This window comes from Choloepus didactylus, chromosome 10 (genome assembly GCF_015220235.1).
Source record: "Choloepus didactylus isolate mChoDid1 chromosome 10, mChoDid1.pri, whole genome shotgun sequence".
Taxonomy (NCBI): Eukaryota; Metazoa; Chordata; class Mammalia; order Pilosa; family Megalonychidae; genus Choloepus; species Choloepus didactylus.
The window spans coordinates 100779526-100799983 of record NC_051316.1 but is presented as its reverse complement, the minus strand read 5'-3'; the positions used below and the strand labels follow the sequence as shown (position 1 = coordinate 100799983).

The 20458-nt window shown below is 41.7% G+C and overlaps 1 protein-coding gene across 2 annotated transcripts in view; it reads right to left on the bottom strand.

The window, feature by feature from the left end:
- TTLL11 (tubulin tyrosine ligase like 11) overlaps positions 1-20458 on the bottom strand; it is a 256317-nt gene that overhangs the window by 125995 nt on the left and 109864 nt on the right. Inside the window, exons 5-7 of one of the 2 annotated variants that reach the window (XM_037797799.1) lie at positions 17072-17167; positions 16217-16332; positions 13616-13669 (exon numbers count right to left, since the gene is read on the bottom strand). In XM_037797799.1, the coding sequence (XP_037653727.1) occupies positions 13616-13669; positions 16217-16332; positions 17072-17167 (266 nt within the window). The remainder of the gene's footprint in view (positions 1-13615; positions 13670-16216; positions 16333-17071; positions 17168-20458) is intronic. The other variant, XM_037797800.1, reaches the window with a different exon arrangement.

Genomic DNA, 20458 nt, shown 5'->3' with positions numbered 1-20458 from the left:
GGTGAAGTCAACACGCTTCCAAGATCAGAGGAAAGATTTCCCGCAATCATGACAAAGCATTCCCTATACTGATGTGTGCTGGATAAAACAAACAATTGGTAGAATAAGTGCTAAGATTCAAACAATGAGTGGCCATGGGAGCCACTGGGCCACAGGTATGATATTTAAGCATAGAGATGAGCACCATACTATTCCTTAATTATGAGCACTGGTTCACCAATTTCAAACATGTCAGCAATGAACTTGCACAGAGCATAAGTGTGAAGCCTTGGAATCTCACCCTTATGAAGCACCCAGATTGTAACAGCACCAAAAGAAATGGCCTCCTGTATTGAGACCTATTTTTAGAAACACAATCCTCTTTCTCTTCTTCAAACTAATTAATGGTCATAAGCCAGGACTACAGAGTTTCTTCTGAATGCAATGAAGAAGCAGATCATTCTGATTGGAATAAGAAACTGGATAGTGAGAGATAGTCAAAAACACATTTAGTGCAAGCACATACACTCCATATGCTAAACACAATTTCCAATTAAGCCTGTCTCAAATATCTAGCACCTAATATCAAATGGTTTAAAAGCAACTAGAAAGTTTCGCAGTGTCTAAGGGTTTTTAAAGGATGAAGTCTGTCTTCTTACTTTTTATACCTCTTTTTGAAGGGAAAAAATTGCATGCCCCAATAAAATCATCAAATTTTCACACCATAACGGACTCTAGAGATGAGCAAGCCACAGTCCAGAGAATTGTGGGGATTTGCCCAAGGTCAAGCTCAGAGTGTAACAGTGGCAAGGCTGAGACTCAGCCTGTAACCTCGACTTCCAGCCCAGGTCATCTCCCACAGTCCCGCCTTCCCACACGAACACTGCTCTTATTTAATGCCCCTTTACCCACGGCACAGCAAAGAGAAGTTTGTGATAATCTATGCAAACCATTTTCAGTTTGAGTCCCAAATTGAACAAATGTTTTGCATCAGGGATTATCTTAATTAAACTATTAATATAAGCACTGTTGATTGACTTCAATCTTGCTAAGCCTCACGAAGCTGTCCACTTACATATAAAAAATAAAACATACATGGTGGAAACCTGTATGTTTCAATAAATGTCCCTCTGCAAGACTTGTAATGGTGATAATGATAAGGATAATAATAATAATTATTATCATCATTTAGTGAACTTCTATGTGCTTAGCCCTGTCATAGGCACTTTATATAATAACAACAAGGATAATTATAAAATATCTACCATTTATTAAATGCTTACCATGTTCGGGCATTATGCTATGTATTTAAGTACTTTAATTCCTTCAATGATCACAATACCTCTGTGAGTAATTATTGCCATTATTCACATTTTACAGATGAAGAAACAGATTTTGAGTTCAGTAACTGCCCCCAGATGTCACAGTTAGCAAGAGGGAAAGTCAAGATTCAAACTCAGGTCCACTCGACCCCAGAGCTCATTGCCTTTTCCACTATACAATGCTATAGCCCCCTCATTTATAAAAGTATTGCTTTGAGTTCCATTTCCAGAAGGATATTTATAGATCCAAGGACAAACTAAATAGTGTTAAGATGACCTGTTTCCCATAAATGTTTTGGACTTTTCCATGGTTTGGAACAAAGCAACTCTGCTGGCAAATTCTCTGAGGAAAAACAGAGCTCATAGCATCAGGATAATCAGATAATGCTGAAACATGAAGTGGCTCAGCTCTACAATGAAATTTGGAAGTGAAATATAAATTGTCTATTGTCCCATTTTAAAATATTCATGAGGCAAAGAAGCATTCCCATTTTCAATAATTAAATGGCTAAAATCTGCAACCTGATATATTTACCAATCCTGAAACGATGCCTTCCTAGAAGGACCTAAGTTCAAATTAGCAGCCCTGCCAGCTGCCATGTTACAGTGCAAAACCTAACAAATGAGACAGAAATGTTGCCACTGCCTCAAGAAAAACGTTCCCCACCACTTGTTTTGCTATAGAGAAAGGCTGAGACAAAATTAAGAATGCATCTAGGACTTTGCCTGTGTACCAGCTGGAAAAGAATGGAAAACAAAATCCGCAACATTTTCCCTCATCAGAAGAATTGTTTTAAAAGTGTTTGAGTGTGTCTTAAAGGTTAGATTTTACAATAATTTAGTATTTTACTTGTCTTAAGAAACCTACACAGCAAGGCAGGGAAATGACACAGATGAATAAAATGCGAATTTAGGAAGTGGCCATGGTTTTGTTTTTTTTTTTTTCCCCTTTCAGTTCTGTGGTCATAAGCAAATATGTGACACCTATGAGTCGAGTTATACTGAACTGGGGCATCTTGTTCCCTGTGTTATTGGCAAACTCTGTCTCCAAAGGCCTCCTGCACTAGGGCATCCTCCATTGCTGTGCACAAGGATGAATCCACCTGGCACCCCACCGAGAGCATAATGCTAAGGCCTGCAGAGGCTGAGAGGCACTGCCCCGAGTCTTCAGGTGGTTTGGGTCAGGCACAAAGATGGGGGATGGCAAGTGAGTGGTTCTCAAATTGTTGTACCTGGACCAGGAGCATCCGCAGCTTCTGTGAACATGTTAAAGATGCAAACGAATCAGAAACTCCTGGGGTAGGGGTCAGCAGTCTGGGTTTTAACAAGCCATCTAGGTGAGGCCAATGCCAGTAAAGTTTGGGAAACACAGATCTATGGCATAGGCAGTCTGTCTCTGTGTCCCTACTCAGCTACAGGTTCTAGGGTCCTGCTCCCATCCAGCCCCACAGCCTGTGCCAACCTCAGCAGGGAGCACCTCGGCAGACTCCAAAGTACCAGTAGAGGAAGGGCCAGGGGGTGGTCTTGAGCCCAATCCCAGAATCTGATGCCCAGTTGTGCTTTCTCTGCTGCTATGTGGTCCCGATGAGCTAATTTAATAGGGCTGCAGTTCTATCCTAAATTCCAGGCTGGATGATGAGGCCTGGTCCTTGTCACCCTCCCCACCCCCACGGGAGGGACTTGTGCTCCTGGTTCTTCCTTAAATTGGCCAGATAGCCACATTCAGAAGGCTCCTTCTGCCACAGCCCAAGGACTCCTAAAGCAACACCCTGCCTGTAGATTCCCTCCACGACCACAAAAGTAAAAACCTCGACCCAGAAGGAAACTGAGTTCAACCTATCTCTACAGACATTTATAATTGAGACTGCTGCCGTGTTCCAATACCTTACCCCTCACCCAGTCTCCCTGTTGTCCCTCCTGTTTTCTTGCATGTTCCCTTCCTCTTAGCTGCTGTTAAGGCTCCAGCATAGCTCATGGCCCAGCACAACTAAGATAACAAAGCACAACCACTTCAGAATCTTGCTTACAGTACTGCACTTATATAGATTCTGGCAACTGGGCCCCTGTCCTGGGTCTTGCCCTTTGAGAGTCCTGCTCCAGCCTGCTTCTGGCAGCCACACTTCCCACAGGGAAAGGAATTCTTGAAGCCAAGGAGTCATGCCCCCAAGGGACCCCAGGCCAACCCCCTCTGGACACCACTCTGACTACCCAGGACCCTGGAGTTCCCCTCCTAATTGGCTCAAGTCCATCTTCCCAAGGCAAATGGTGCTTCTGGTGTGCTCACCCCTAGGCCTGAGGGGTGGTCAAGGAGAGCCTGTTGGGGGAAGGGGGTCAGTGTGGCCAGAGCTTGGACATGTAAACTGGAGTGACTACCCACCCCCTTTTAGCACTGAGTCGAATCAGGAGAGGAAAGAGAAGGGGGTACCGGCAAGAAGCTGTGACCTCATTTTGTGGTTGTTCTCAGGCCCCACAAATGTTAGGGGCAGGCCTGCATGCAAACTGATGAAAATGAAATCAGGTACCATGTCATACACCTAGCAAGAACTCATGTCCCCAGAGATCTGCTGGGCATTTTACATTTGGTACCCTATTTGGTCCTCACAATCAACCTGCAACATAGGTACCACTTTTCCCATTTTACAGATCAGGAAACCAGGGCTTGGAGAGGTTAAGGAACTCCCCAAGATCACATGATCTCAAAAGGTGGGCCAAGAACTGAATCCAACTCTATTTGATCCCAAAGCTGGTGCTCATTGTCTCTACGTGGATATTTAGCCTTGGCTTGACTACCTCTAGCTGCATGGAACTCATTACCCCTGTAAGTCAGCCCTTAGCATTTCAGTCAGAGTACAGTTTTTAATTTCACCCAGCTTGAATCTCTCAGCCAGTTTCAGTCATGGTTCCTTGTTCTGCCCACCGGGGCCTCCAGAGAGTTTAGCCCTCTCCCACATAACAAGCTTTCAAGCTAAAAATAGTAATCTCACCCCTTGGAGTCTTTTTTTTCTCCAAGCTAAACATCCTCCATTCCTTGGAACTTTCCTCCTAGCAGGTGGTTTCCAGCCCCCACTTCCTGATCAAGCTTCTGAGGGCAGATCCCAGCGGTATCCCCAACAGCATCTCAGAGAGGCCATGCACGGTGTACAGAAATGCAACCTAGCCAATGCCACGGCTGGCGGGCTTGGCACACACAAGTAAATGTTCCCATCATTGGCAGTTGACATTCTTGGATATGCAGAGTCCTAACACCAACTGAGACCAGCTTCTGCCAGGGAACCACGGACTGTGGAGCATCACATTGCCTCTCTGAGTCTTGGTTTCCTTGCCTATAAAATGGAGACAATGACTCATACCCTGCCTATCTTGCATGGCCATATGAGTATTACTTAAGATAATTGGCTTTGAAATGACTCTGTAAACTGCAAAGCACTGTACAGGTGTGTGGGATGATGATGGCACTGAAGATAAAGAGCAGAGGGAGGCTGATTTGGGGAAGCCCAGTGAAGCAGGTGCTGGGGAGAGATCCTCTCTGCCTGCTCCACAAGTTTAGTTCCTCCATCACTCCTCCTGCCAGACATGGACATGACTCACAAATGGGGACACATGCTTCTTAAGGACATCAAGGCATCTGCAAAACTCCAAAAGCCTGGAAGTATGTTAAGTCGACATGGATAACCTGCCAAAGGTACCTCAACACAGGATGTTTCTGTGCCCAGCAACTGAATTTAGCCAGCAGGGCTGTGCTCCAAGAGCATTCTGCTTCATGGTAAATGCTGGGAACAGAGTTAAAGAATGTGCCGGAAAGAGTGGCAGAGTCAGGATCTGAACCAAGACCTCCTGTTCCCAGCTCATTCCACTGAAATCACTCAATAGAGACAGCCCAGGTAGATAGCCTAGGTCTATGCTAGGGAATGCTTATTTCCAAAATAGGCCCCACCCCTCTCCTGAGCTCACGGCCCATGTACTCAGCTACCTATCAGAACATACCTGGAAATCTCATGGCCCCTCATCATATTTCCCCAAAAGCTGCTCCTTCCCCACCTCTACAACTGGCACCAGCAGGCACCCAGTTGCTCAGGTGAGAAACCTAGGCCACTTTCTTGACTCCTCCTTCACCCTCATCTCTCATATCTAGTTTATCCCCAACACTACCCATTCGTTCTCCTAAATACCCCTTAAATAAAGTATTTCTCTCCAAGCCCACCACCTAATCCATGCCACCATAAATTCTCCTAACTGCTAAATGGCCCCTCCCATCCATCCAGTTTGTTTTTCATACTGCAGCCCAAGCTACCCCTTTAAAACACAAACCTCATCCTATCAGCCTGCTGTTGGAAACGGTGCCATTGCTTTTAAAATGAAAAGCAAAATGCTCATCCTGTCCCAGTAGGCCCTGCAGCATCTGACCCTGTCTCTCACTTGACCTCCAGTCACACTAGAATTCTTTATTTTACCTATAAAACTGAGATATCATACCAACAGAAGAAGGTATAAAACAGATGTGTACATTTAAAGAATAATTCTAATATTCTAATATCTCTGAGCCACCACCCAGTTTAAGAAATAGAACACCATCAGGATCTGAAAAGCTCACTCATACTCCTCTCAGATTATCCCACCCTCTTCCCATCCCTGCCCAGAAGTAACCATCTTAGACACTGATCATAATTCCTTTATTTTCTTCATATTTTTACCACTTAGGGTCACATCCGTAAAATGACAGTTTAGTTTTAGCTGTTTTTGCATTTTTATTTGATTGGAACTATACCATATAGATTTGTGTGTGACTTGCTCCTCTTGTTCAATATAACGTGTGAGATTCATACATCTTGTTGCATGGAGCTGTGGTTCCTGCATTTTTGTTGATATATGGCATTCCAGCAAGTGAATATCCATAATTAGTGTATTCTTGTGTTGGTGGACAGTTAGGTTGTTTCCAGTGAAGCTGTTACGAGTAATGCGGCTATGGATGTTCTGGTGTTTTTTCAGTGCTTTGAGAGCCCCATGTTGTGTCCTACCTTGTGGCCCCCGTGTGCTTGTTTTCTTTTCTTTGGTTTGTCTTTTTTCTTCCTTGTTGCCCCCCATCCCTGTCCCAGCTCACCTTGCTATTGGTGCTCCCACTATCTCCTGCCACTCACAGAGATTCATGGTCACCACTATGACCCCAGCCTCTAACACAGGGCCCAGCACAAAACAAGCCCTCAGTATGCATTCATTCAATCATCCGTCCATTCATCCATTCATTTGTTAGCAGCTTCTCAGGAACGGCCTCCAGTGCTGCAGAGGCGTGGTATAGTCTGGGGGAAGAAAGTGGATCTTCTCTAAGCAAATGAAGCCATCAACCCAAATGGGAAGTACACACACTGTAAGACCAACTTTCCAGCTAGACATGAAGCACTGCTGATTTTCACTCATGCCCTGAGCACCCAGCTGAGGATGAGCTTGGGGGTGGCTTCTACTACTCTGAACTACTCAAGTTCCACCCCTTCCCTGCCCCCTCACATTAGCCTCTATAATGAGAGTTACAAGGGACTCGAATGCTGCTTAAAGTAAAGGAAGGAATGGAAATTGCATAAAAGGAAAAGGATAGAAGGCAGTTGGAGAATATTGCAAACCATTTGGTGTAGTAACCAAGGGCTTTCAAATGATTACTACAACTGGCTTTAATTTTGATCTTTCATTTCTTTCAATCTTGCAGGTAATTAGAAGGAAAATCAAATCCATCTCCACAGTGAAAAATTAACCTGCCATTGTCATAGCCTCCTTCCCACTTATTTTTACTGCCTCTTCCTTCACACACTTTTTTTTTCTTAAAAAAATATTGTTTTAAAAAACTCTCCAGGTGACATAATTGTATATACATGCAGACTGGACATTTCCCATGACAAATACTCTTAGATGTAAGCCACATTTTCCCTCCAAATTAAGAACTTCTCATAGCTTTGCAGATCAAAGAACACCCAACTGGAAACTCCCTTCTCTGGATGAAGAAACGAAAGCACAGAGAGAGGAGGTAACTTGCCCCACTCCACACGGCTGTAAATGGTGGAGCCAGAATTTGCAACCACTCTGCTCTCCTGACTACATGCTAAAAACATGACCAGATCTCACTTCCTTCTTGGGACTCTCTATTTCCTAAGACAACATTCTAAACTGCACACAGAGCTTTAAGCACAAGACACTGGACCTGAACTAAACATTCACCAATAGGGAAGCAAGTTCTGGTCCAGCCATTTGATGAAAATCATGTTCACAAAGAGTTGTTACTAAGAAGAGGAAATTACTGTCATATAAAATGGAGAAAAAAAAAAAAAGCACATAAAATAGTAAGGCCTAACGTAGACAATAAAACAATGTAGTCAAAAGAAAATTATACTGTTTTTATAACTAAAAAGCTAATAATGCTTAACCCTGGTTGGTAGAATTTGAGGGAGATTTTTATTTCATGCTGCACACCTTTCAGTACTTTCCAATTTTTTCTACAATAAGCATTTATTACTTTTATGATGAGAAAAAAATTCTTAACAGGAAATGGGCAGCAGAGAAGGGTCCGTCCTCTCCAGCCCAAAACACCCTTTTGGAAGTGTGATTGGTGGACCCTGCCACCCCCACCTAACCGCTGTGCCCTCCCCCTGCCTCTATCCCTGCCCTCTCAAGCCTTCTTGCGTTTTCTCAACAAACCAAGCCCTAGAAAATTTAAGTCCTGTCTCCTTCAAGAAGTCTGCCCTGACTACTCCAGGCCAGCATTTAGGTTTAATCATATAAAATTGCCATTCTTTTAGGTCCAAAGAAGATCTGATATTGGCAATTTCACATGGTTCAACCTCATTCTTGGCTCGCCCCCTCCTTCTTCTGAACATTCAGCACCTTCCCATTCTGGGACACACAACTACACACAAATGCTTTCCTGTCTGGTACTACCCTCTCTTATCTCACGCATGCATCCTGCTTTGATTGGTGTTCCCTGCACATTGGTTTACATTTTATTCTTTGAACATTGTCGAAAATGAAGTGGCCACCCAGCTGGCTACAGAGCTTTCTCACAGGAGATAATCACTCAAACTGCAGGTATTTATTGAGTAGCTACTCATGCTCTGTGCTTGGCCCTGAAAGAAAAGAGATGAGTCTCTTCCCCAAAGTTCACAGTAAGAGAGAAAGAGCCTTGGCGAAGCAGGAACCCAACCAGATAATGATTACACCTTATTGGTGCACAGATCTTTAGTGTGCTAAATACTTTCACACTCATTCTCTCCTAGGGCAGGAGCTAGACTACCCTGGCTTTAAATCCTAGGCTGTTTCTTAGGAGCAGCATGGTCTGGGGTGTGCCACTTAACCTCTTCCAGCTTCAGTCTCCTCATCTGCAAAACAGAAGTAGTAGTAGTACCTACTGCACGAGGCAGTTTCGAGGAGTAAATGGGAGTAAACATAAAGCATTTACCCATCAGGCCTTGCACCATGACTAAAGTACCCAAGTTCTTCATGAAAGAGGCAAAGCAGGAACTAGTATTCCCACTCCCCCTTTTTTTTTTCTGGTGAGGAAACTGGACTCAGAAAAGTATAGTGATTCCTCTGAAGCAGGGTAGAACTGGTGCCAAAACTTTTGTCTCCTGAGCCCCAACCACAATGCCTGTTTCCAAAAAAGTGGGCAACTCCTGATTTAAAAAGCACCTGCACATTTAAGGCTCACTGGAGCAACTTGTAAGATTTCCAAATGCAATTGCTACCTCATCACTACCTGGAATAACTCTAGAAGGGCCCACGCAGAATTCAGCACTGCCTTTCCCCCATCATGGTGACTGTTTGGCCATATGCTCGTCAAGGATCCCATCTGCTCCTTGCGCAGGCGAGAGGGAGAGCCGGCCTGCGTGACGGCAGAGAGGCCTGGCTCCTGTCGAAGGCTCTCTGAAATCATATCAGCTCAGGAAATTCCATGTTCCCTGCTAAGTCTCAGAAACCATTCCTTCTCAACAACCTTGAAGCAAAAGAGTCTTTTACTGGTTACTTCTGACTTAACCCTTAAACATTTTCAAATGAAAGAGAATTGTCTGGTTTTATTTTTTGCACTTAAAATAATGACTTACCAGTAGTCATTTCCTTTCTGTTTTTACTTGAAAATGCATGCACATTTTTCTGGCTTGATGACTACCATCTGGAATGTGAAAACTTTCTAAGGTATGGAGGGTATACTGTATCTCAAAGCCCCAATTCCCCAATCTTGGACAAGACACTTCAGCTCCTGAAAGCCTCCAACGATTAAAATTTGACGTAAAGAGTTCATGAGCTCCAGATTTCTTTACCTGGACATTCAAAGCCATCCACCTCTAGCCTTCAGTTCTCCTTCTACCTTCCCCGCTTCCTCTTGGCTAATCCACTCCAGGCACGCCATCTCTCCAGCCGACTTGGACTACTCAAGGTTCCCCTGTGCCATGTGTCCTCCACAAGGGACATCCTTCCCCTCATTTCCAATGTTTCAAATCCTACCCATTCATTAAGACTTGACTCAAGAACCACCTCCTCCTTTTGAGTCTTTTAAATTCTTCCCATCAGAAAATAATCTCTCCCTGTGCCTTCCTACCTTGGCCATTTGTCTATACCTCATTTAGTGCACTTAGCCCTTTCCACCTTAGAGATATTTATGTGTGGATCTTGCCTCCCCTACTGGCCTCTGAGCTGATTCACTTCTGCAGCCTTCTGCCTGGAACACAGTAAGTGCTCAATAAACACTCTGAATAAACAAATACTTGTTTCTCTAATCCATACATGGTGCAAATAAAATGTAAATGAATATGAAAATATTCTTCTCTGTGACCCAGACTCCTGATTTATGTGAAATCTTCAAAGGAGTTTGGGATCAGTGTGTGCTGATCTGTAGGTTCTTGCCACAAAGGATTCCTTGGGAATCAACTAAACCTCAGAACTGCAACAGAGTGTCAGCTGTGCCCACACAGATGGGCCCTCAGCCGGATGGTCACATGATTCTTCTGAAAGAATGTTTCTTTCCAGAAGAATACTCTTGGGTCAGAAAAATAATGTTCAATTCTTACAATGGCATGTGTAGTCTGGATAGCTTAGGAAGAACACTTCCTTGTTGTTAATGAGGCTTCGGAGAGATGTACTGCCTATTCAAGGGGCAAGGGTCTGGACTCAGTGTCTCTGATTAATGTGTTTTCCCTATTATTGTCCAGGATTGGACTGAATCACATTCCTTGGTTCACAAGCTTCAGCCCCTAGCTTGAAACTGAGCCAGTGGGAGGTTCCTTGTTTTCCTTTCCTGTCTAGTTTGCCAGGGCTGCTATGGCAAACACCCCACACTGGTTGGCTTAAACAACAAGCATTTATTATCTCATAGTTTTGAAGGCTGTAAATCCAAAATCAAGATGTCGTCAAGGCCATGCTTTCTCCTGGAGTCGGTAGCCTTCTGGTGATGGCTGTCCTCTGTCACAAGGCGAGCTCTATCTCTTCTCTGGCTTTCTGACTTCTGGCTTTAACTGACTTCTACCTGACTGCATCCAAATTTCCTCTCTTTCTAGGTCTCCAGTTATCTGGATTAAGACCCACCCTGATTTAGTTTGGCTACACCTTAACTAATCATAGCATCTTCAGAAGGTACAGTTTACAAAGGAGCTCACACCTGCAGGAATGCAGATTAAGATTGAACCTGTTTTATAGGGACATGATTTAGTCCCCAACATTCTCTCTTAGCACCCTTTTCATTTATTTGCATTTATATCCTATATTTAAAGATGAAAATGCTAAGAGAATGTGACTCATCTATGTAGAATCTAACTAATATGTGGATTTGTCTAATCTATTGATTCGAAACATAGCACAGAATATAAGGACTAAACTTGGTAAGGTAACAAGCTAAGCCTGAGCTCCCAATACCACCTTATGAGGACAAACATCTCTGAATTAAGGCAAAAGCTGTCCTGGAAGGCTGACTTTTCCCTTTATGATGAATCTGGTTGTTATGGTGATAGGAGAGAAATAAAATTGGGAGAAGACTAAGAAATACCATTATGGGAAAGGGCCTCTGTACCCTCTATCAGTCATGTTCAAGTATACACCTTGGAATAAGAGGCAAGCCTGCCTATAACCCAGCTCCCAGGTATTGTGTGGCATCATATCAATAAGATCCCCTGGGATTTCTCTGAGCCAGTCTTTGTCTTCATTTATATTACTCTGGGGACCCAAAGAGTTATTATTCTTTAGAAAGGAATCCGGTCACCCGTACTACCTGAATTCAAGCAAAGGAGCCCAATGCTAGTAAAATGGCTCCCCCAGGGGTAAACTGACCTTCCAAACATTAATAAACTGATGGAAGAATCACTTTGTTTTTAAAACAATTATGCAATGCAATTTATAATTGCTTCTCATACAAGTTTTAGAAAAGGATAACCTAGGCTGCCCAAATATCTTGAGAAGGAGGATGTTTTCAGTTGATTTTCCCTATTTTTTTCCCCTTATCTTAGAAGCTAAGTTTTGAATGTGAACTAGAAGCCAGGGGCCCATGAAGCAATATGGCAAAGGGGAGAGAAAGTGTATCAAAAAATCTCCTCTGCCTCTAACTAGCTTTGGGACTTGTGGCAAGTTACGTACCTTGTCTCAGCTTAGTTTCATCATGTATGATGCAGGTGGACAGAACCATCATTTACACAGCTGTCTCAAAACACAAATAGGCTGCCTCTGGAGCTGGTGAATTTGCCACCATCAGCATCATTTTAAAGTAAATCCTAACTGACCATTGGTGATTATAACTAGCATTTGTCTAATGCTCTCAGATTTTAGGAGACACTCTCACGTGCATCAGTTCATATGATGACCACGATAATCCAGCCAAGGAGATACCCTTATTCCCATTTTATAGACAGGATCTGAGAACAAAGTGACTTGGCCAAGCTTATAGAGCAATAATCAGAGATCAACGACTTCAATCCAGGCCTGACTGGTGCCAAGGCCAGTGCCTGTCTGGGACATGTACTACTTACTCCTCTGTCAGGGATGCTCATGAGGGAGATTCTTGGAGCAGGGAACTGGCTGACAGGATGATTTCTAAGGTACCTTCCAATTCTAAAGTCTGTGGTTCTATTGATAAAATGACGGGGGAGGGTGGTGGATAAAATCAGGGGTTTTAAAACGTGTAGCAGAAGAGACCCTTTCCCCTCAAATGAAATCTAATGTAGAATGCCGAAACATAAAACAGGTAATTACAGCACCTCTCTGGTTGAAAAGGGGATGATTTCCACCCAAATGTCCATCAACAGATGATGGGTTAAACAAAATGTGATACAGCCATACAATGGAATACTATTCAGCCATTACAAGGAATGAAGTACTGATTCATGCTACAACACTAATGAAACTTGAAATATTATGCAAAGTGCAAGAAGCCAGACACAAAGTCCACATAGGATTCCATTATGTGAAATATCTAGAATAGGTAAATCCTTAGAGTCACAAAGCAGAATAGTGGTTGCCAGGGGCTGGGGGGACTGGGAACTCCTTAACAGGTTCAGGTTTCATTTTGGGATGATGAAAATGTTTTGGAACTATATACAGGTGATGGTTGCACACATTATGAATGTACTAATATTGCCAAATTGCCAGACTTAAAATGGTTAATTTTAAATGTGAATTTTACTTCCCTTAAAATAAATATATTTATATAAAAAAGGGGATTGTTCCAGAATGCCACCCCATCAGCTTCCCCTTTCCTCTGTCCCTAATGTCACGCACAAAGAACCCTAAATTTGAAAATCAATTACATCACTAGATGTTATAAAATGTTACAAATAGTCAAAATAGTTCTCATATGGCAACTGTTTTTCTCCTTCAGAAACTTCCATTGGCAATCCAGACTCAATGTCAATTCAGATCCACAGTGGCCTAGCAGCTCAAGTTTTGGGATATGTCATGGGTTTTAAACTTAAATTCTAATTTTAAGTATACCAGGAAAGAGAAGGATAACGAAACATTATTAAGTGTCTAGTATACATTTATTATTTAAATATCATTCAATATCATCATCCCCATTTTATATAAAAAGATACTGAGGCTCCAAAACTATGTAACACCCACCAAGGTCTTACCACCGGTTGATGACAGAGACAGGATTTGAACCTCAGCCTCTTCCTCCTGAGAGAAATCTCTTTCAAATATGTTAAGATGGGTGTCAGCAGCGTCTTACCACGGGTGCACGTGGAGCACGCTCAGCCCCATTGAGAAACTGACCCTGCCTACCAGCCCCCCGAGGTGTATGGAGATGTGTCACACATGGATACATGAGCCTCATGCCCCTTCTGAAGCCTCCTTTGTACCTTTCCAGGGCAGTATCGTGAGCCGAGTTCAGGGCGTCCGCTTTTTTCTTCAGTCTGTGTGGGGAGAGGGAAGACCCACTTCAGTGGTCTTGCTGACCCACTTCAGTGGTCTTGCCCACCTACTCAAGAAGGCCCTAACGAGAGATAATTCTGACCCTCTTTTGCTAAAGGGTTGAGGGGGAAAGCTAGGATACCATTTGTTTTTAAAGATTTAATCCTGATCCTATGCAAACACAAGAAACTCGGGCTTCTAAAGGAAACTTCTAACCAAGAAGTCTCTGTGACATCATTTTATGCAGTTGGAGGGACGTGGTCTCCAGTTTGGACACAGATGATTCAGCAGTCCAACACTGCACGTTTTTTCTGGGTCTAAATATGGTGATTTTTCAAATTATTCTGAAACATTTCTACCCAAAGAAGTTGAGAATATTTTTAGCCTTTTCCTCTGCGTGGAAAGATTATCAAAACAATAATAATAATCCTTTACATATAAATGCATTTTACAGATTACCAAAACATCACGATTGGGTAAAATGAAACAAAACAAAAGAAAAAGAAAAAAAACACAGGTGAAATTAAGGAAAAATATTAGTAAATTGGCATTTAGTTATTAACATACACCCTTACATTGTAGCTAAGGAAAGGGTTTTTATATTAGAATTTCAGTCAGGCTCTTGAAGTTCTGGTTATCAATAAAAAAGTCAATGCTTTTTAAATTAAAAATGAGATGCTTCTACTTATAACTTGATAAATTATAAAATGCCTTTCCCATCCTTCCCAATGGTCCTATGCCTCACTGCTATTAAATTTTAGATCTCTAATGCACATGGATTATACAGAATGCCAGGTGTAAGTAAAGAAAAACAATTAGAACAAGAGAAAGAAAGCTAATCGTGTTTCATTGTCATTTAATGGGAAAATACAGTGCCACCCTTCCAACTCATGATGTTTTTCGTGGGAGAGGTTAAGGGGGCTCAGGCCACACAATGGCCTTTGAACTTGCTATTCCCACCAAAGGAATCAGAATGCCAACATGTCAAGGTCACTCTGGAAACAACTGTACCAGTGTATCATACTGACTTGGATAGACACAAAATCTCACCCACCAGTCCTGTACAGTCTCTGCTGATGGGAACAATAATTATTAGACAGTAGTTTTTGAAGGAATGAGTTTTCTTGCAATTAATCTGACAAAACTGACAGATACTAATTAACCCATTGCTTTTCCTCAAGGATGGCTAAAGAAGGCAGCTGCATCCACATACTGGTGGAAAAATTATTTGACTGCCATGTGTTGTTGCTGCTCAGAGATTTGTCAGGCCCACCACTCTCACGTTGAAGCACTGATCAGTGGAAGCTAACCTGGCAGGATTGGCCTAGTCACACTACAGGGGACCATCCCAAGCCCAGTCTTGCCAACCATGGCAATCCTACAGATTCCTCACATGGTAAAGAACACTCTTGAGGAGAACTCATCTGAGCAGGCAACACCCAGCCTGACTCAGAAAATGGCAAATACTCCTTCAAGGTAATGTTTCCTGTCGGGCAGTGGCGCTCAACCTTGGCTGCACAGAAGAATCACCTAGAGAACGTAAAAATATTCTGGGTGATTAAAATCAGGATCTCCAGAAGTGAGGGCCCTAGCACTGGGATTTTTGAAAGCTCCCCAGATAATTGTAAAATCTAGCCACAGATGAGAGCCACTACTGTAGGGTGATTCTAACAACATTTGGGCTTGAACCCAGCTGGTAAGGGACCACAGCAGAGTAACCTTCAGTGCTCCCCCAAGTCGTGGACCTCAGCTGAAGAGTGCTTTACTTGTCTGGCAGTATCTGGGCCAACCTGGTTTGTCTGGGGATAAGAGAAGCGCTAATTGAAATGCTTTTGATTTTTCTGCTTAAAACATAGGCACAATGATATTTACTCAGCTCTTACTTTGTGAGGGCTTGGGATTTGGTAAAAACAAAACAAACAAAAAACCCAAATGAAATGTCATCAAATTTGGGGTGATTTCACGGAGGGTAGGTTGGAGCACATACTCCCATCAGCATTCCAATGTAATGTCCTACTGGGTGGGCAGGGATTGAGAAAAATTTTGACTGTTGTGAATATGATAGACCTGTCAAAAGTTCGTTTAATTGGCTCTGCAAATTTTGAAACAAGAAGTTTACACTGCAAGAAGAAAATAAAAAGGAAGCCACCCTTACCATGTTCAAGTTACCTGTAGCCCTCTTTTCTACCAATTTGCTTTACTCTCTACCTCTGCTTGAAGATTTCAAAGAGAAGTGCTATGAACAATGGTGGGGGGGAGGGGGTCCTATCACTGGGGGAAAGTGGGTTTTTAGAAGAGACTTTCCAGATTTAGACAACAATCAGCTAGAAATTCATCAGCTGTACCCCATATATCAGATTAATATATGTTTTTATCCTCTGATTTTCAGACCCTGTTTGCTGGAGGGCTGATATTTATAAAATGACAATATGATTTATTAGATTAATGTGCAACTCTCACTCACATTAACAGGTCCCAAGAATTTAACTTACCTGCTTAGGACATGGAAAGCAGAGTTGATAGAAACAAATGATAAGGAAAATACTTACTGGTTCTCTCTTTTCTTCTTAAGTGGGTCCATGAGGCGCAGTGTGTCTCTGATCACAGCCACTTTCACTTCTTCATCCACAAGGCTGGGGACATTTTCAAACACACCTGGAGAAAGCTTGAATGGATGAGAATTCCGTGTTAGAGTGAAGAGAGTGATTCAGTGCCAAATGACTGGCTCAAGTGGTTGTACTATTAGGTTTTATTTGTTAATTTATAGATGAAAAATTTTAAAGGTTTCCTTTATACTACCCTAAAAATGACAATTTCCTTTAACAAACAACATGAAGAGGAAAAATAGCACTACTTTTTTCTGATTTTGAAAATTATACATGATCATTATAGAAATTTTAGAAATCTAGACAGGGGCTAAGAAAATGAAAAGAATCCAAATAATCCTCCCCAAATCCAATATTAGTATTTGGTGTGTTTCCTTCCAGTCTTTTTAATGCATATTTTTATAGAAAAAAATATAACCACTGTTAAATATACTATTTATCTTAGTGATTCAAGCATGTCAACATGGCTAAATCATATTCATAGAATTTCAATTAGTTCATCTCCTGAGGCTAACTAATTAGTTCATGTCAAAACTGATGGAGAGGCTCAGCTGCTTCTAAGTTGCCAGAACTTAAAAATTGGAAGAATGGCACGCTGGGAAATTACCAAAGGTCAGATAGGTCTTATATTAATAGACTGTGTTCAGAGCGCGACAAAACTAAAATTATTTAGACTTGAATAGAGCCTTGCTGTGCAAATTCGGGAATATTGAATCTTGTTTAGCCAAGTGAACAACGTGAGGGGGGAATCTTTCAGTGGTATGGCCACATATTCAATGGGATACTGAGAATACTTACTTCTTGCTCATGTTCGATTCTCATGCTGGGATTTGCATTTACTTCAAGTAGTATAGGCTTCAGATTTTTCATTAGGAGAATGTCAAAGCCTAAAATCTGGGCAGGATAAACACAATTTGAATTACTCCCTCTAGCCACAATTTCTTTTCAGGAATTGAGTATGGTATTAGGGTCGTCATGAAGAAAATAAATTCAAACTTGTCCCCTAACCTGTGCTTTAACCTTGGCCTCTCTTGTCCCCTCTTCCTCTATGTGTACTTGTTAGGCCAAATGGACAGCAGAAAATTTTATAGAAACCTTGATAATGGGATCAGTACCCAGACTGCATTTCAGCCCTCTCCGTGTCATCTGAAGTGTTTCAAGATGATGACCTCTTTCTTCTTTAACAGGTTTTTTATTATGTTAAGCATCAGTAGTAGTCCATCAATTTCTCCCTCTGCCCTCTATTCCTCTGTTCTCTAGGTTACTTCTTAGCTAGATCTCTGAAAACCCAAGGCTGATTTTCTTAACTTGAAGTATTCATCAGTATCACTTACAGAGCTTTCAGAATCACTCTCCAGCCCCTACCCCACACCTACTGAGTCAAAATCTCTCTAGATGGAATCCAGACAAATGTATTTTGAAAAATCAAATCCCCAGGTGATTCTGGTACACCTTTTTAGCTAAGGAGACGGAAACATCTAGCAAGCACCTAGGCACCTGTTATTATTCAATGTGACAATTATTCATAATCTCGTTTAAATCCTCAGGCCAATGTATTTGAAGTAAGGATGATTTTCTCCATTTTACAGGAGCAGCAACCGAGTCTCAGAAAGGCTGATAGATTTTCCCAAGTCCACTTAGCTAAGAAGTGGCAGAGCTGGGTTTCATGCCCAAGCAAACCAGCTATATAATGTATGGGACCAAGTACAAAATGAAGATTCAGGGTCCTTTGTTCAAAAAAGTATTAACAACTTCATGATGGTGACATAAAAGCATTAAACCAAGTGTGGGGCCCTTAGGTGAGGCCTTGTCTTCTGGCTGCTCTGGCCTCTCTCAATTCCTCACAAGCCATCTGCTAGGGGCAAGCCACCCTAGTTGATCTTATTCCCTCTGCCTGAAAAAACTTTCTGCCTTGATAACTCTTCCTCCTCCTTGAGATCATGGTTCCTAATTAGATTCATAATTGAACTACTAGAACTTTAGATTCTTGGGAGGATGCTCATTATCTCCATAGGATATGATAAAGTAGAAAGCATCTAACATAATTGATACGACCCCAAAGTTTCAAAAAATAATATGAAGGATAAAGGAGAAAAGAAGAAAAAGATATGGTTGTAGCCTTTCCTTCTTTGTGGACTCTAGAAGAAAAGATGACAGAAATCCATTTACTTGTCTATTTAGAATATGCATTAGTTAAATCATAATCATTAAACTGTAGCTTCATCCTCATTAATGAATTCAGAGCCTGAATGACCATTTTTGGGGATGATTGCACATGAAGTTATTCTTCAATGAAGGGCAATAAGGATGAGAAGTTAGGAAAAGTCATCTTCACTCTATTTTTCTTTCTCTGGTCATGAAAAGGAAAGAGTGGAAATTCAGTAGAAAATGTTACATGTATTATAGATCTGCTTAATAATATATGACAAGTGGATATGAATGATGGAGCCTTTAAGAGACTCTGGTGACATCGTCAGTCTAATTTCAGACCTGGTCTGGGATGTGTGATGTTGAGGTTACAGAAAATGGCAGACCACAGAGTCAAAGTATGTCATCTTAAGTCATCAATTCTTTCTTTTTGCTATACCTTAGAAGTTTGGACTTGTACTTTGTCAATCTAGTGGACTCTTCCAAGTTCAACACACCATGGTTTCATGAAAATAAAGCTATAGGAATGATAGGAGCTAGAGTGAAATGATGGGGGTGGCAAAACTTCATCAGCCATATTGGTCTCCACCACCTGGTGGCATAATATTTTCCAGAACCCTAAACTTTGGTGTATGTATTTGAATATGTTTGATATGTTACAGAAATGATTTGGAGTCAGAAAGACCTGCTTTCTAATCCCAGCTCAGTCTCTCACACTAGCTAGATGACTCTAGGTAAGGTGTTTAGGTTCTCTGAACCTCAGTGACCTCATCCGAAAAGATGGGGATAACCAAAGCTGTCTTGCAGGGCTTTTGATAGAATTAAATTGAATAATGAAAGTGAAAAGTACATAGGACTATATTTATCACATAGAAGAAATTCAATATATGCTAGCTCCCTTTCCAGTTTACTACTAATCCTACCAACAAGAAATGACATTAGTGTGCTTTCGAGTCAAGAGGAGCTAATTTCAAATCTTAGTTCAAGCCTTTAACTTGTATGTCTACAGGCAAATTACTTAGCAGCTCCAAGACCCAGTTTCTTCACCTGTAAAAATGGGAATAAGGATAATTACTTACCTTAGTTCATTCATTCATAAAATAATTATTGAATGTTTTCTATGCCTCAGGAACTATTCTAGCAGCTGAAAATACAGTAGTGGACTAAACAAAGTCCCTGCCCCTCATGGAGCCTACAGTCTAGTAGGGGAAACAGGATCAAATAAAGATTATGACATAAAATACTATGCACAGTATCTGACACATAGTAAGTGTTTAATGAGGACCAGTTTTATTATATTCTTTCACACATTCAAGGAAAGTTGAATTATTTTTTTTCAAAACTTCAGGGAAATATACAGCACCAAAGGATTTCAATAAAAATAATTGAAGAACCGGGAGGAGCCTAGAGTTGATCTTGTCATAAAACATGAGAGGTGGCAGAAAATCAGGAATTTATTTGCCCAGTATTTTTCAACATGGAGTTCTTTTCTGGGGAAGCAATGGAGAAGCCACCCAAATCAGCTCAAATTTTAGCTATTTTGCATACTGGAGTTTCAAGGATAAAAGCTGTACATTATTTGTAAAACCCACTAATCTAGTGTAATATCCACATTATACAGGCCAGGGACTTGTAGCTTAGAGAAGATAATCCTCTCTCCATCCCTCCAATGATTGGTGGCAGAGCAGAAATTATCAAATGGAGAGAGAGTTTTTGAACTGTGTGCTATTCTGCCTCCCCAAATAATTCACTTGAGTAGTGCCTTGGAGGATTCAGATATATCTGTCTTTCTCCCTGGCATCTAAAAGCTTCAGATCAAGTGGGAAGAAGGGTCCTAAACCATTCATTATAAACTTGGGCAAAGGTCCTAAGTGATATTCCAATAAAAAGGCATTGGACATACACATTTGTCTGCACCCAGAGCATGTCCTACTTGGAGGTTCCAGATTCCTCAAATTCAACACATCTAAACCCGCTATCTGCAGTATTTCTCCAAGATGATCCCAATGACACCTGCTCCTGGCATTCATGCCCTTA